The sequence below is a fragment of the Lissotriton vulgaris genome, chromosome 3_1 (genome assembly GCF_964263255.1).
Source record: "Lissotriton vulgaris chromosome 3_1, aLisVul1.2, whole genome shotgun sequence".
Classification (NCBI taxonomy): Eukaryota; Metazoa; Chordata; class Amphibia; order Caudata; family Salamandridae; genus Lissotriton; species Lissotriton vulgaris.
This window is the reverse complement of record NC_141689.1, coordinates 708588556-708603089: the sequence shown is the minus strand read 5'-3', so window position 1 is coordinate 708603089 and position 14534 is coordinate 708588556. Positions and strand designations below refer to the sequence as shown.

The 14534-nt window shown below is 48.3% G+C and overlaps 1 protein-coding gene across 1 annotated transcript in view; it reads left to right on the top strand.

The window, feature by feature from the left end:
- The window catches only part of TMEM232 (transmembrane protein 232), an 843610-nt gene that overhangs the window by 747138 nt on the left and 81938 nt on the right, over positions 1-14534 (top strand). Inside the window, exon 13 of the mRNA XM_086963014.1 lies at positions 8415-8499. Coding sequence (XP_086819140.1) covers positions 8415-8499 — 85 coding nt within the window. The remainder of the gene's footprint in view (positions 1-8414; positions 8500-14534) is intronic.

The window sequence follows — 14534 nt, the reverse complement described above, 5'->3', positions numbered from 1 at the left end:
GAAGTATAGTGATGAGCATCAGTTTGTGGTTTGCGATTCTAGTCCTGTATGTCTGCTAGGAAGAGACCTTTTGTGCAAGTTGAATTGCACCATATACTGCACACCACAGGGAGTGGAGGTATTGACTAATGACGATGATGCAGACTTTAAAGTCGCAAATTCCAGAATATGTGTGGAATTGTATCCCACTCTGACAGTAGACGAGCTCCCCTGGGATCTGAGAGAGACAGTAGCTCCAGAAGTGTGGGATTTCACTGGGGAAGAGATAGGGTTGGTAAAAGGGGTGGACCCAGTGAAAATTGTAGTGAAACCACATGCTGAGTTCCCAAGAACCCCTCAGTATAAATTGACTCCAGAAACGATTGCAGGCATAAAACCCGTGATTGAGTCCATGATTAAGCAGGGAATACTGAAGGAAATCGTGGGTAGTCCATGTAACTCCCCGATTATGGGTTTGCAGAAACCAAATGGGAAATTCCGGATAGTGCAGGACCTCAGAAAGATTAATAACATAGTCGTTTCGTGTTGTCCAGTGGTACCGAATCCATCAGTGATACTGTTTCAGATACCGTTCCAAGCAGAATGGTTCACTGTAATTGATCTTTGTCAGGCTTTCTTCTCGATCCCTCTGGACGAGGAAAGCCATTTTCTTTTCGCATTTAAGCTGGAAGGTCGCGTCCTAACATGGTGTCGTATTCCTCAGGGGTATACAGAGAGCCCATCGATCTTTAACCAGCTTCTAAAGAAAAATCTTGAAAGTCTAGTGCTGCCCCAGAGGTCAGTTCTGGTCCAGGACATAGACGACCTCCTTGTGGCGTCAGAAACAGAGGAAGCTTGCAGGGAAGACTCTATTGCTTTGTTAAATCACCTAGCTGAGAATGGGCATAAGGTGTCCCCGGGAAAATTGCAGTACTGCCTGACAGAGGTGCAGTACTTGGGACACAGAATTGAGAAAGGTAAACGAAAAGTGTCACCAGACAGGATAGAGGCCATCATGAAGATGAATGCGCCTAAAACACAGAGAGAAGTCAGGATGTTCCTAGGAATGGTGGGATATTGCCGACAGTGGATTGCAAACTTTTCACTGAAAGCAAAGCCCTTGCAAAAACTGACGCACAAGGAGGTGAGTGATCCGGTACCATGGGACAAAGACTGTTTGATGGCGTTCCTGCAGCTGAGAGAGGACTTGTGTCGTGCTCCGGCTCTGGGAATGCCAGATTACGATAAACCATTCTTGCTCTACTGTTGTGAGAGAGAGGGATGCGCGCTGTCTGTGTTGGCCCAAATGCATGGGAATGCCCGTAGACCAGTCGCTTATTTCTCGGCTACTTTAGACCCAGTAGCCGCAGCGTTGCCCGGATGTCTCAAATCCGTTGCCGCAACAGGTGTCAGCATTGAGAGGTGTGAAAATATCGTCATGGGGCACCCGTTAGAGGTGCATGTGCCCCACTCTGTTGAATTGTTGATGACCAGGACCAAAACACAGCATCTGACGAACAGCAGGCTCACGCGCTATGAGCAAGTCATTCTTGCTGCAGAAAACGTGACCCTCAGGAGATGCTCTGTTTTAAATCCTGCTACCTTGATGCCACTTCCAAACGATATTGAGGATGATGATGAATGTACAGACCATGACTGCCTCGATGTGACTGAACTATGCACCAAACCAAGACCCGACATTGTAGATGAGCCACTGACTGACCCAGATGAAATTTTCTTTGTCGATGGCTCATGTGTAAGAGACGAAGTTGGGCAGTTGAGAGCAGCTTACGCTGTTTGTACAATTACTGGAGTTGTGGAAGCTGGATGCCTGGAAGGAGTACACTCCGCTCAGGTAGCCGAGATTATTGCCCTGACGCGTGCCTGCCTGGCAAGCAATCAAATCCGAGTCACCATATACACTGATAGTCAATATGGTTACGGGGTAGTTCATGATTACGGGCAGTTGTGGTCTCAAAGAGGTTTCATGACCTCTTCAGGCTCTCCCATTCGCAATGGAGAGTTTGTGCGCCTGTTGTTAGAGGCGTTGCAATGTCCAGCAGGTATCGCAGTTGTGAAGTGCACCGCACATACCAGAAATATGGACTTTGTGTCACAAGGCAATAGATATGCCGACGAAGTCGCGCGGTATTGCGCAGAAACAGGGTACTCTTTCACAGAGGTGGAAGTAGGTGGAATCAATGTAAGGACTGAATTAGCCATGATATTAGAAACGGTTGATACTTGGGACGAACTGAAAGATATGCAAGAAAATGCTCCTGATTGTGAAAAAGAAACATGGCAAAAGGCAGGATGTGTGATGGGTGAGGCCCATTTCTGGGTTTCAGCAGATGGCAGAGCAGTGTTGCCCAATGAGATGGTGAGCCCAATGGCCAGACACATACATGGTCCCGTCCACTTAGGAAGAGATGCTATGCTGAGAGTGTTTAGACAGACCTGGTACAACCCTAAGTTCAGAATAGCAGCCGAAGCAGTATGCCAGCGTTGCGTGACATGCCAGCAGTTGAATGTAGGGAAAAAGACACCAGTTGCACTGAGCCACATTGGGAGGTCAGGAGGTCCATTCAATCGAATGCAGATAGATTTTATTGAAATGCCAAGGTGCAGCCGCCTCCGTTATATCCTGGTGGCTGTTTGCGTTTTCTCCAGATGGGTTGAGGCATATCCTACACGTAGGTGCGACACCCTCACAGTAGCCAAGTTACTGCTTAGGGAGCTTATCCCGCGCTTCGGGGTGCCGGCCTCTTTGGAATCAGATAGGGGAACACATTTCAACAGCTCGCTTGTGAAAATGATTTGTGCAGCTTTGAACATAGATCAGAAGCTACATTGCAGTTATCGACCAGAGGCTTCAGGAATTGTGGAGCAAATAAATGGCACCATCAAGGCCAGAATTGCAAAGGTGTGTTCATCAACATCCTTGAGTTGGCCTGATGCGTTGCCATTGGTCCTTATGAGCCTCCGTAGTACCCCGGATAGGAGAACGGGTTTGTCTCCTCATGAAGTGTTGATGGGAAGAGCAATGAGGTTACCTTCTGTCCCAACTGCTGCACTGATTAGCATCACAGATGATATGATCCTGGACTATTGTAAGGGGCTGTCTGACGCCATTCATTCTGTGTCCCTTCAGGTGCAGGCTGCCGAGGTACCATCGTGCCAGGACCCGTGTCATGACTTGCTTCCTGGGGACTGGGTCCTGGTGAAAAAACATGTGAGAAGAAGCTGCTTGGATGTTCGTTGGCGTGGGCCCTTCCAGATCATCCTGATCACGAACACGGCAGTGAAGGTGGGAGGCCTGCCCAACTGGATCCACGCGTCGCATACGCGGAGGGTTCCAGCACCTCTGGAAGAGACAGCTCCTCTCTCGGATAGACGTCCAGCGGCGGACCGAGAAGCCATAGAGGGGGCCAGCCAAGCTGTAGAGGTGCCAGCGGAAGCAGGGAACGAGTCTGACCAAGCTGAGGACGGTCAGTACAGCAGCGAAACAGACGACGCTACAGAAGGAGAAGGTAGCTGGGAGTACGAGTCAGACACTGACAGGTCTGACAGAGAGCGTGAACAGACAAGAAGAAGAAGGAGTAGAAGGGTACGTGGAGAAGCGGATTGGCCGCAGAGAAGAAGCTCTAGTCTGAGGTCAACTCCAGAGAGAACCCTTCCTCCGATATCAGAGGATTCAGACCCGGAAGAAGGTGCTCAGGGCGCTGAAGCACCGGTCTTGAGGAGGTCAGGAAGAGTGCGTGTACCTAGCAGAAGATACTCCACCCCTGAGTGGACATATCTGGCGACAGATGGCTTCGAAACCGGTGACAGGGAGGATCCGAGCGGTGGTGGTGTCCAGTTCTGAACCCATCGTCACAGTGGAAATACGATTGTTAGTGCCCGGAGTCGAACAAGAAGGGTCACTGACATTCATGATTCCCCGACCTCCCCGCCTCAGCAAGTTAAAGCACATGTTTCTCACAGAATTGCAATTCCCCGATTTTGGTACAAGGATATCAGCCCAAGAAGAGCACAATCTTCGTATGGAAATATTGAACTTTGCTGTCGAAGCTGCAGGCGAGCGCCTGATAGTGGATGCTTAAAAGACTTTGTAAATAAGCGTGAAGAAAAGAAGATTACCTAGCGCCCAGGAAGCAGAGAATCTTAGGGACTTTCCCTGAGTTGATGGAGAAGGGCTAGGGTTGTCTGTATTGAACTATAAAGAACTTTTGCGAAAAAGGTTGTCAGCTTCCAGTTGCGTGGTTCTCAGGACAAAAGGAGTAAAAGAGACTGTAAAGGAACGAAAAGAAAGGAACTTTGTGCTGAGTTACGAGAGAGCCACACTGTCTGACGAAATGGAGGCCGGCACCCAGAACCGCAGAGCGAAATGTATAATAGGTACACTAATAGTAGGAGTGATAATATTAATAGCTTTAGTAGTAACAGTCTCTTATGTAAAGGGACATGAGGAAGAGGCAAAGGTAACAGATGTGAAATCTGTAGAGGCGCTTACACCCACCGTTGCTGGTGAGAAAGGGGAAAACACACAAGAAAAAGCGTTATTAGCTGCAGAAGCCCGCAGGTTACACGTGGATGAGTCCCAAGGAGACTTTAGGTCAAATGCTTATGCAAAGCTTCTATACGAATACGTGGATGCCATGGAGGTTAAGGACTGTTACGTCTGCATGCAGTTGCCGGCGTCTGTAGATGAAGGCATTCGATATCATCACCTCCCGCTGACATATGGCATTACATGTAGCTTGTTGCTTAGTATATTTTATGGGAGAGATAGTTTTGAATACTATTTCTCCAATTACGATGCAGTGTTACCAGAAGTCCCAAATTATAAACAAATGAATAAATGGGACTACTGGAAGAGTGAAGACAGGTTGGCAAAGTTTTTCATTCCTTGGATTACTTTAGATACTTCACATGCCCGCAGAAATAACCTGACATGCAAGGTGTCAGAAGTCGAGAAAAAGTTCATAGGGCAGGTGGATGATCGGAATAGGAGACAAAAGATTTTGAAAAAATCAGGACAATGGAAAACAGATTGGACCGAGGAAGAAAAGGCACACAAGAGAAAGGGTAGTAGTGGTCCAATAGCTTTAGATAGAACGCAGAGAGGAAAGTTATGTCTCCATAGAGCCAAAACGTATTATGAAAATGTATACGTGGGAGAAGTTAGCTGTGAACATGCTTTCAATTTAGAGTACTATACTAAGGACTTCCTGAAGGGAATGCAAGTGATTCCAAATGTATATTTCGTATGTGGAAGAAATGCCTACGTGAGACTACCTGACAACTGGTATGGCTCATGTTACTTGGCAATTATCTTCCCTAAAATATATCATGCCCAAGACTTAGAGATCATCGAGGGCAAGACATCATCGAGGGGAAGGAGAGATGTAGGAGGTGTAGAAATGGTTGGAGATGTCTTTGGAGCTGTGTTCCCTCTTCTGGGATTAATCCTTAATGATGTTAAAATTAGACGACTGGCAACAGTCGTAGACAGGTTGTCTGCCAGCACTGCTCAGTCTTTAATGCTGGTAGAAGGAGAGATGCAATCGATAAGGGCTATGGTTCTCCAGAACCGTCTTGCTTTAGACGTCCTATTAGCAAAAGAGGGCGGAGTCTGTAAGGCTTTGAAGGTCCAGGAATGTTGTACTTACATTCCAGACAATTCGAAGCCCCTTGAGAAAGTTATTAGGAACATAACTGACATTCACAAAGAGATCGAAGACCTGAGCAGAGAAAATGTCTGGGAAAAGGTGGGCCAAGGAATAAGTGAAGCTGTAGGTTGGCTCACCACCTTAGGCAAAAGCTTTGTGTGGAAAATACTAAAACCTATCATCATAATATTGATCTGTGGGATCGTGTTGTGGGGATTGGTGAGGGTATTCAAATGGTACAGAGCAAGAAGGTCAGAGAGGGCTCAGAGAAAACAGCTGCAGAGATTGGCTGCCATACAAGATAGTCAGTACCGGAGCCTGAGAGCTCTGGAAACACAGAAACGAGTTATGCTAGCAATCACTGCAGTTTAAATGTTAATGATGACCCCGAGAGGTCATCAAAGGGGGGAACTGAGAGAGCGCAAACTGACCAAAAATGTAGAAGTACATCACACTTACACGTAGTAAGCACAAGTCATGAAGAGAAATGCCATGAGTGCTGATAAGTACCTACATCTATATTCTGAAATGTGTAGTTAATATAGAGATTTAAGTAGAAGTGGAACTAATACAGAAATGTGTGAAACTATATGATTTTATTAGACGTGATTATTCCTGAATCCATGTTGTGTAGCTGCTAAAATGTAAGATGGCATACGGAAACGCTGAACGTGGTAGGCCTCAGGGCCAGAGCTAGGAGGGAGGGGGAAGGTGGTTCAATTTCACAACATGGATTGCACTAATGTTTAGTAATAATGAGTAGGCCATGATTTATAGATGTGTTTACCGAATCAATAGAATAAGAGTATTAACATACTAATAATTAAAGAAGAAGTTGAATACTATAAAAATGTTGTAGGGCTGGAAAGCTTTAACGTTGATTTACACATATTAGTCTGGGCCGGGGAATGTTGCAACGCGGTTGGAAGACCATGAGAATTGGGATTTGGCTGCAAATGTCTGTCTGGAAGAGAAAAGGGGGTATTCAATTATAAATAATATGAATAGAAGTTTGTTCAAGAGATGGACCAGACATGGAGGAGGGTTCCGGAATGTTTAAGGGGTATCAGCGGGCCGGAGAAGAGTCTGAGAAGCAAGGTCGACTCTAACCACAAGGCCTCATCATGGAAAAAGCCAGAAGCTACACCACGTGAGGGGCGTCTCACGAGGGGCGTCCTAAATGTTGTTGTATTTTTGTATTAGGGACAGCACCCCTGGGTGGAGTTAGAGCAGAAGCCTGAGGACCCTTTAGAGAGCGGATGGGTAGGCAGAGAGGGGTCATGATTGGAGAACTATAGGGTTTCACCAAGAGACTGAGAGTGGGTGACTTCCCTTGGGGGTCATTCACTGCTGACACCTTTTGATAGGTTGGGACCTGGTTAAGTAGGGATACCATCTAGAGCAGGGTAGGGACAGCCTAACCTGTATTTTCCCTCCGGCTGTAAATGACTGATAGATTTCAATATGTGTCTATGCTAATAGCACTATTATTTTTAGAACTGGTGCTTGTAGTTTCCGTTGTTCGTCTGAGGGCTTTCAGAGAGCACATGTATGTAGTTGGGCCCGTGTATCTGGTGAATCTCATTTTGAGATGCTTGTACCTGCAACTTATCTTGACTTTATAATAAATCTTTGAAAGCTAGAAGTTGTTTGTGATCCTTTGAAGCGGAGTCCTTTATTGGGTGAACTAACTTGGTAAGAGATGCACTTTCTTCCCTCAATGACAGGCAATAAAGGTTCAGTCGACCAGATCGGGGTTTTAGATCTATAGTGATAAGGTATTGATCGAAATCTCGCCCTTCCAGATGTCTTCACATCTAACATGGTCTTCGATTGGAATTCCATAGAGCATATTATCAAGCCCATTATCGCCGCTTTATCGGCAGTTTCCTGCCGATAAAAGCGGCGATAATGTATTGAGCTTTCTTGATAATATGCTCCCTATATATGTTATGATAAAAGACAGTGAAAATGAGTACAAGGAGAGGGGCATCCCTTAAAAACTGGGGCTCACCCCGTCCACCAACTTCTCACATCCACTCCCTCTTTTAGATGTCGGGGGATGATGATTATCTGGAGGGATTAGGTGCCACCAGCCCTGCCATTGGGAAACGTGTGCTGTGATCTGAGTACCAGTGAGAATGGTTTTGGGAGGCCTTATTTGCAATGTCCGACAGCCTTTTCTGCCCAGTGCTAACCAGTGCTCAGGACATCAAAGACCAGCAATCGGACAGCAGTGGAGCCACACCGCCACAATAAGCTGTCAGCCCAGAGGCAAACCCACAATATGCAGGTTCTGATACTGCTTGGCTGACAGAGGCAGTGCAAGCCATATAAAGTCCTCACAATGTCCTTTACTTATGCAAAGCTAAACACTGTTATTATATGTGTGTTCTTTTGTTACATGTAAAGTGCTTCACTGCCTTCACCTGTAGCCTTTGTGGCCAGGTTTGAGGTATACAAATACTGTTATTAAATAATGAATAAATAAGCCAATTAGACTGCATTTTATTAAGAAAGTATACAAATTAGAGGTGGTCTCCCATTCATCACCAGGAAAGATGGTGGTACTAATATGTGTCAAATGGTCGTACATTCCACTATAATCTGTTCTGTAACTGCCAAAATATGTTTAGTAACAGGTGTAGACACACCAAGCCTGACCTTCTGCACTGAATTAACTTCACTAAGAATAAAAAGTACTTTGAGGCTTGCTTCAATATTATTTGTACTTTGTTGACATATGCAATATTTTCACCACAGGGAAGAGATGGGGCCTCCAGAAGGCGCTTCTACCTCCAGCGCAAACGTGGCGGATTTGTATTTAAAAAGGGTCTTGGAGAATCAGGTAAGGCAAGCTATGTGTTTATTAGATTACAGTGAGCATGCTTACACCAGATATAGCAAGAGATGTTTACCTGTTTCAAAAAAGGCCTATATATGTATGATCCTTCAGGTCTTGGCTTCATCAAGGAGCCAGGTGCACAAAATCTTTGGTGGGATAGAGAGCCGCCCCGCCAGCAGCAGCAGACAGAGATGCATCTCTCTGTGGCCAAAAGCGGTAGAAATTTGAGGAAACTGGCAAATAAGTTACTTACCTTCGGTAGCGAAGTATCTGTAAGAGACATAGGTTAGTTATAGACTACTTACCTGGGAATTTCCCTCAGGCGTCAGACTGGATCCGTGGAATTTTTTCTCAGCAGTACCCCTGCGCGTCCGTAGAGGGTGTCGGTCGACTCTGCATCCGTCGTCGGCGTTGTGGTTGCCAGGATGACGTTGCGGTGCCTACTTAGACGCCACCCCTGCACGCTGACCTCAGTTCTGACACGACTTTCCATGCTAAAAGCACAGAGTCATGCAACACTCTGGCCACTGGTGTACTAAAACTAGAGCCTTGTAAGGGGCTCCCTATCCCTAGAAGTCAGTTCGCAGAAGGGGGAGGATGGGTGGGACGGTAAGGAATCTATAACTAACCAATGTCTCTTACAGATACATTGTCACCGAAGGTAAGTAACTTGTTCATCTGAAAGAGACAGTTAATTATAGATTCCTTACCTTAGAATAGATGCCCCAGCAATATCACCCCGAAGGAGGGTCTGGGAACCAAGTTCATACCAGGAAGTCCTGGAGGACCGAACAGGAAAAATGGTCGTCCCGCCGGACTTGACTGTCCAGGCAGTAATGTCTGGTGAACGTGTACAAAGATGCCCACGTGGCTGCCTGACTGATGTCAGGGAGTGGAACTCCACGTACCAGTGCAGTGTTGGCTGCCTTAGCTCTAGTGGAGTGAGCACCAGCCCCACTGGAGGTTCCCTTTTCGCAAAAGCATAACAGATTTTAATACAAATGTCAACCCATCTAGAGATGATACACTTCAGCCCGACCTTTCTTGGCACCTACATAGCCAACGAAGAGTTAATCATCTACCCGAAGTCTTTTGTGCGGTCAAGGTAGAAGGACAGCACACATTTTTTGGTCTAGACGGTGGAGTCTCTCCGCCTTAGAAGGGTGCGGAGGTGGGAAAAAGGTGAGCAAAGTAATGGTTTGTCCAATGTGAAAAGGTGTAGCCACGTTTGGAAGGAAAGGGGGCCTTGTTCGAAGCATCACGATGTTCGGATGCACAGAGACGAAGTAAGAAGCACGAGAGAACAGTTATGACGGGGCTCGAAGGGAGCACATATGTAAGAACAAGATTCAAGTCCCAGTAGGGCATTATGAATGGATATGGAAGAAAGAGATGAGTAATGCCCTTAAAAAATCAATTAACAATAGGGGGCTCGAACAAAGCAGGCTGATCAGGCAGACAAAGGAAGGTAGAGATAGCCGCACAATAGCCTTTAAGAGTGCCCAGAGCAGAGCCCTGCTGGGCTATAGAAAGTGTATTCAAGAGGACCTCTGAAAGCGGGGCAGAAAGGGGATCCAAAGCCTTTGCTTTCCACCATGCCAAAAACTTGTTCCATCTACAGGTGTATACCGTTTTAGTGGAGGGACGCCTGGCTGTCAAGATGACATCACAGACTTTGAGTGGAAGGTCAAAAGCTATCAACTGTCACCACTCCATCTACACTCAATGAGGTGAAGACTGGACAGGTTTGGGTGAAGAACCCTTCACTGCTGCTGCGAAGGAAGATCCTCCAGAAGGGGCAGTCTGAGTGGAGGATCGATGGACATGCTCAGGAGCTCTGGGTACCAGGCTCTTTGTGCTCAATCTGGAGCCACAATAATAACTTCTGCCAGGTTATGGTTGATCATCTTCAGCACTCTGGGCAGAAGTGGTACAGGCAGAAAGGCATACACAAGGCTGCGCAGAATTGCTGACGTGTGTTTTCTTCGGTGGCACACCGATCTAACCAAGACTCTACCCACCGCTTAAAGAGACCTTGCACCACCTCTGAGTGAAGATGTCATTCGTGATCTACCAGGCAAAATCGGCTAAGCTAATCTGCCCTGGAGTTCAGATAACCTGGCAGGTGTTTAACCACCAGGGTCATGCCCTGATGTTCCAGCCATGTACTGAATCAAAGGGCCTCCTGACATAAGGATCTCAACACCCACCCTGCCCTGTTTCTTGCAATACCACATGGTGGTGGTGTTGTCCGTGAACACTTGCACTACCTTCCCTTTGAGAGAGGAAAGAAATGCTTTCAGTGCCAGGAAGATCACCCAGAGCTTCAGCAGTTTGATATGGAGCCTGAACTCCGCCGGAGACCAGATGCCTCTGAACTCCGGGTCTCCAATATGGCCACCCCATTCCAGGAGTGATGCATCTGTCACTAATGTGAGTTCTGGTTGGGGAAGGGAGAGGGATCTGCCTCTTGGCCACTGCAGTTATTCCGCAGTTCCCTCCGAGATCTGGACCTAGTTGGAAAGATTCCCCTGATACTGCCCCCACTGAAACTTCAGGTCCCATTGCAGAGCCTGCTTGGGCCATCTGGCATGATCCACCATCAGGATGCAGGAGGCCATGAGGCCCAGAAGCCCCAGGGTCATTCTAACCAAAATCGGGGATAGAGGATGAAACATCGGCATCATAGACCGAAAATATCTCGGAGTCACTGCGAAGGAGGACAGGCCCAAAACTGCACTTTGTCCAGAACTGCCCTGATGAAAGGGATCGCCTGAGAGGGAGTCAGGTGTGACTTCAGGCACATTGATAGTGAACCCCAGCGAATGCAGGAGGTCCATCAAAGTCTAGAGGTGGGAGACAACAGCCTGGGGCTAGCCCTTCTTCATCAGGCAGTCGTCGAGATAGGGGAAGATTAGAACCCCGGATCTGCGCAGATGAGCTGCGACCACCACCATCACCAAAGGGTAGCATGGTGAACTGAAAATGCTCATGGCCTATTATTAACCGTAGGTAGCGTGTGTGAGCTGGCAGGACAGCAATTTGACAATAGGTATCCTGCAAGTCCAGTGCCACCATCCAGTCACCAGGGTCGAGGACAGACAGGACCTGAGCCAGTGTTAACATTTTGAACTTCACCTTCCGTAGGAAGTTGTTGAGGATCCTGAGGTCTAGAATAGGACGCAAGCTTTTATCCTTCTTGGGCACCAGAAAGTAGCAGGAATAGCAATCAAAACTTATTTTTGGCGTAGGAGCACTCTCAATAGCCCCCTTGGCCAAGAGAGCTGAGATTTCTTGGCGAGGAAGTGCCAAATGATTCTCCGACACGAAAAAGATGATGGCATGGAGGGATGGGTGGTCTCAAAGGGGAGGGAGTACCCGCTTCGGACTATTTGGAAAACCCACCTGTCTGACGTGATGGTTTGCCAGTGGGGGAGGTGATGGGGAATCCTGACCCCCACTGGTCTTTGGTGCTCCTGAAAGGTCATACTAGGAAGTCTTGGAGGTTGCTGCAGGGGAGAAAGGAAGTACTGGCCCACCCTCTGGCTTCCACACCTGCGAGGTCACTGGGTCCCACGTCCGCTGCCACGCAGAGGCTGGCCAGCTTGCGTAAACTGGTGGCTGGACTGAGTCGAACGTGGTTGGGCACCCTTTCCGTAGCCACAAAAGGGGCAAAAAGCAGACTGAGGTACACAGGAAGACACAGCGAGGCCCAAGGATTTGTCCGTAGCCCGCGAATTCATAAAGCGCTCCAGCGCCAAGTCTGCTTTGCTGCTAAAAAGGTGACGGCCATTGAAGGGCATTTCACGCAATGTTGACTGGACATCCCCCGAAAAGCCAGACATCATCAACCAGGCGTTGTGCCTAAGGACTGCTACCAACGTGGCAATCATTCTGCCTAGTTAGTCGTGGTATCCAGTCCACATTGAATTGTGAATTTAGCTGCATCCCTCCCATCTGCCATGGCTTGGGAGAGAAGGGCCCGGGCCTCCTCCGGGCACTGAGGCAGCACTTGCGTGACCGTATCTCAGATAGTAAGAGAGTAACACCCAAGAGGCAGCTGTATTCACGGACCACAGTGCCAAGCTGGAGGGAGAGAACATGTGCTTCCCAAGATGAACCAGCTTTTTGGATTCCCTGTCTGGGGAGCAAAAGGGAATTTGCCCTTGGGGGAAGAGGCTTGGACCACCAAGATCTCAGGGGAAGGGTGTTGCTTGAGGAAAACTGGTTCTCCCGGAGCTGGCAGGTCGTGTCAGACAATCGTCCTTTTCACAGAAGCCCCTGTACAGGGCTTGGACCAGGTGCCCAAAAGGACGTCAGTGAGTGCTTCATTGAAGGGCAGAAGGGGTTCGGAGGAGGTTGTCGCAGGGTGAAGCTCCTCTGTCAGGAGGTTATCCCTGGCTGCCAATAAAGAAAGCTCCAGGCCCAAGGCCTCGGCTGCCCTTCGCACCACCACAGTGTAAGATGCTCCCTCCTTCATAGCCATGGTAGGGGGAGAAAGCATGCCAAGGTCTGGAGAAGTGTCCAGACCACTGGTGTCACCAAGGTCCTCTCTCCAATCCGGTCTGGGGAAGGTCGAGTTAGGTCGACCGGTGTTGATCCGGATCCAGTCCTGGATCCGCAGGGGCCCGAAGGCATGCCAGCAGAGTCGGGCTGCCCAAAGATATTGTGGACCGATTCGTAAAATGTACGAAGTTGGGCAGGGGACACCCTAGCTCCCAGAAATGGGGGGAGGTGCGGAGTCGTCCTTAAAGGAGGCACTGAAGACGGAGCCTTAGAGCGACGACACTCCGGGTCCCAAGCCGTGTTACCCGACCGACGGGGAGAAGGCAAAGAGCACCGGTGATTTTTCACCTTCTTCTTGTGCTTTGACTTACCCGAGGACTTCAAAGACTTGGAATGGGACGAAATGTGAGGGCTTCGCGAGTGGCCTCGAGAACTTCCCCTTAAGCGAGACCGGGAGCGGTGCGGAGCCAACTGTTGAACCTTCCTGAGCTTTTGGGACCACTCCCACAAAGTCTTTGGATTCATGGCCTGGCAGTCGGAGCATGACTTTGGGTCGTGGTGGCGCTCCACACACCAATGGCACACGAGGTGCGGGTCCGTCACAGACATCAGCTTGTGACAGACCTTGCAGGGTTTGAAGCTGGTCTGATGGTGAGACATCCCTCGTGCACCAGGGGCCTTATTTATGAAGGCCTTGCGTCAGTTTTGCGCCGCCTGCGTCACTTTTTGTGACGCACCAGCGGTGTAAAAAATGCGCCTCGTTGCACCATATTTAAAAAGTGAATCATCTAGGTAGATGCGTCACTCTTTAAACCCCTGCGCCACATTATACCTGCGTGAGGTATAATGTATGCAGAGGGGGCGTTCCCCCGCAAAAAGCCTCGTAATAGTGACGCAGTGAAATCTATGAGATTTCACTGCGTCACTTTTAGGACGCTGTTGCGTTAAAATCTTGTGCCTACCTAACAGCAGGCGTAAGACTGACGCAAGCCCTTTCACATGGGGCTTTCCCCATGTGAAAGGACGCATTGCTGGAGTTGCGTCACTTTATGACACACTCCAGCAATGCGTCACTTTTGCGCTTACAGATACGTCAGAAATACTGACGTATCTGTAACTCCTTGCGACATGATGCGTCATACATTAAATATGACGCATCAGGAATGTCGTAAGGAGAGCGCAGTGAAAAGTGAGGCATCGCTGTTTTCACGCAGCGATGCGTCACTTTTCATAAATGAGGCCCCTGGAGTCTAAGACAAAACTTCAACAAAGCTTAGTCAAAAAGTGACTTAAGGGGGAGCTCTCTCTGGATCAGTGCTAGGCAGGTGTGCAAAAAGAAAGAACTGATGGCAACGCGCAGGGGCGGTCCCTAATTAGGCACCGCAACGTCATCCCGGCAAACATGACACAGACACGGAGTCGACCAATGCCACCTACCGATGCGCAGGGGTACTGCTGTGAAAAAATTCCCAGGATCCGAAGACTGTGTTGCTGGCAGTGCAAAGTGTGCATGTTAGTAGCACAATCAACGG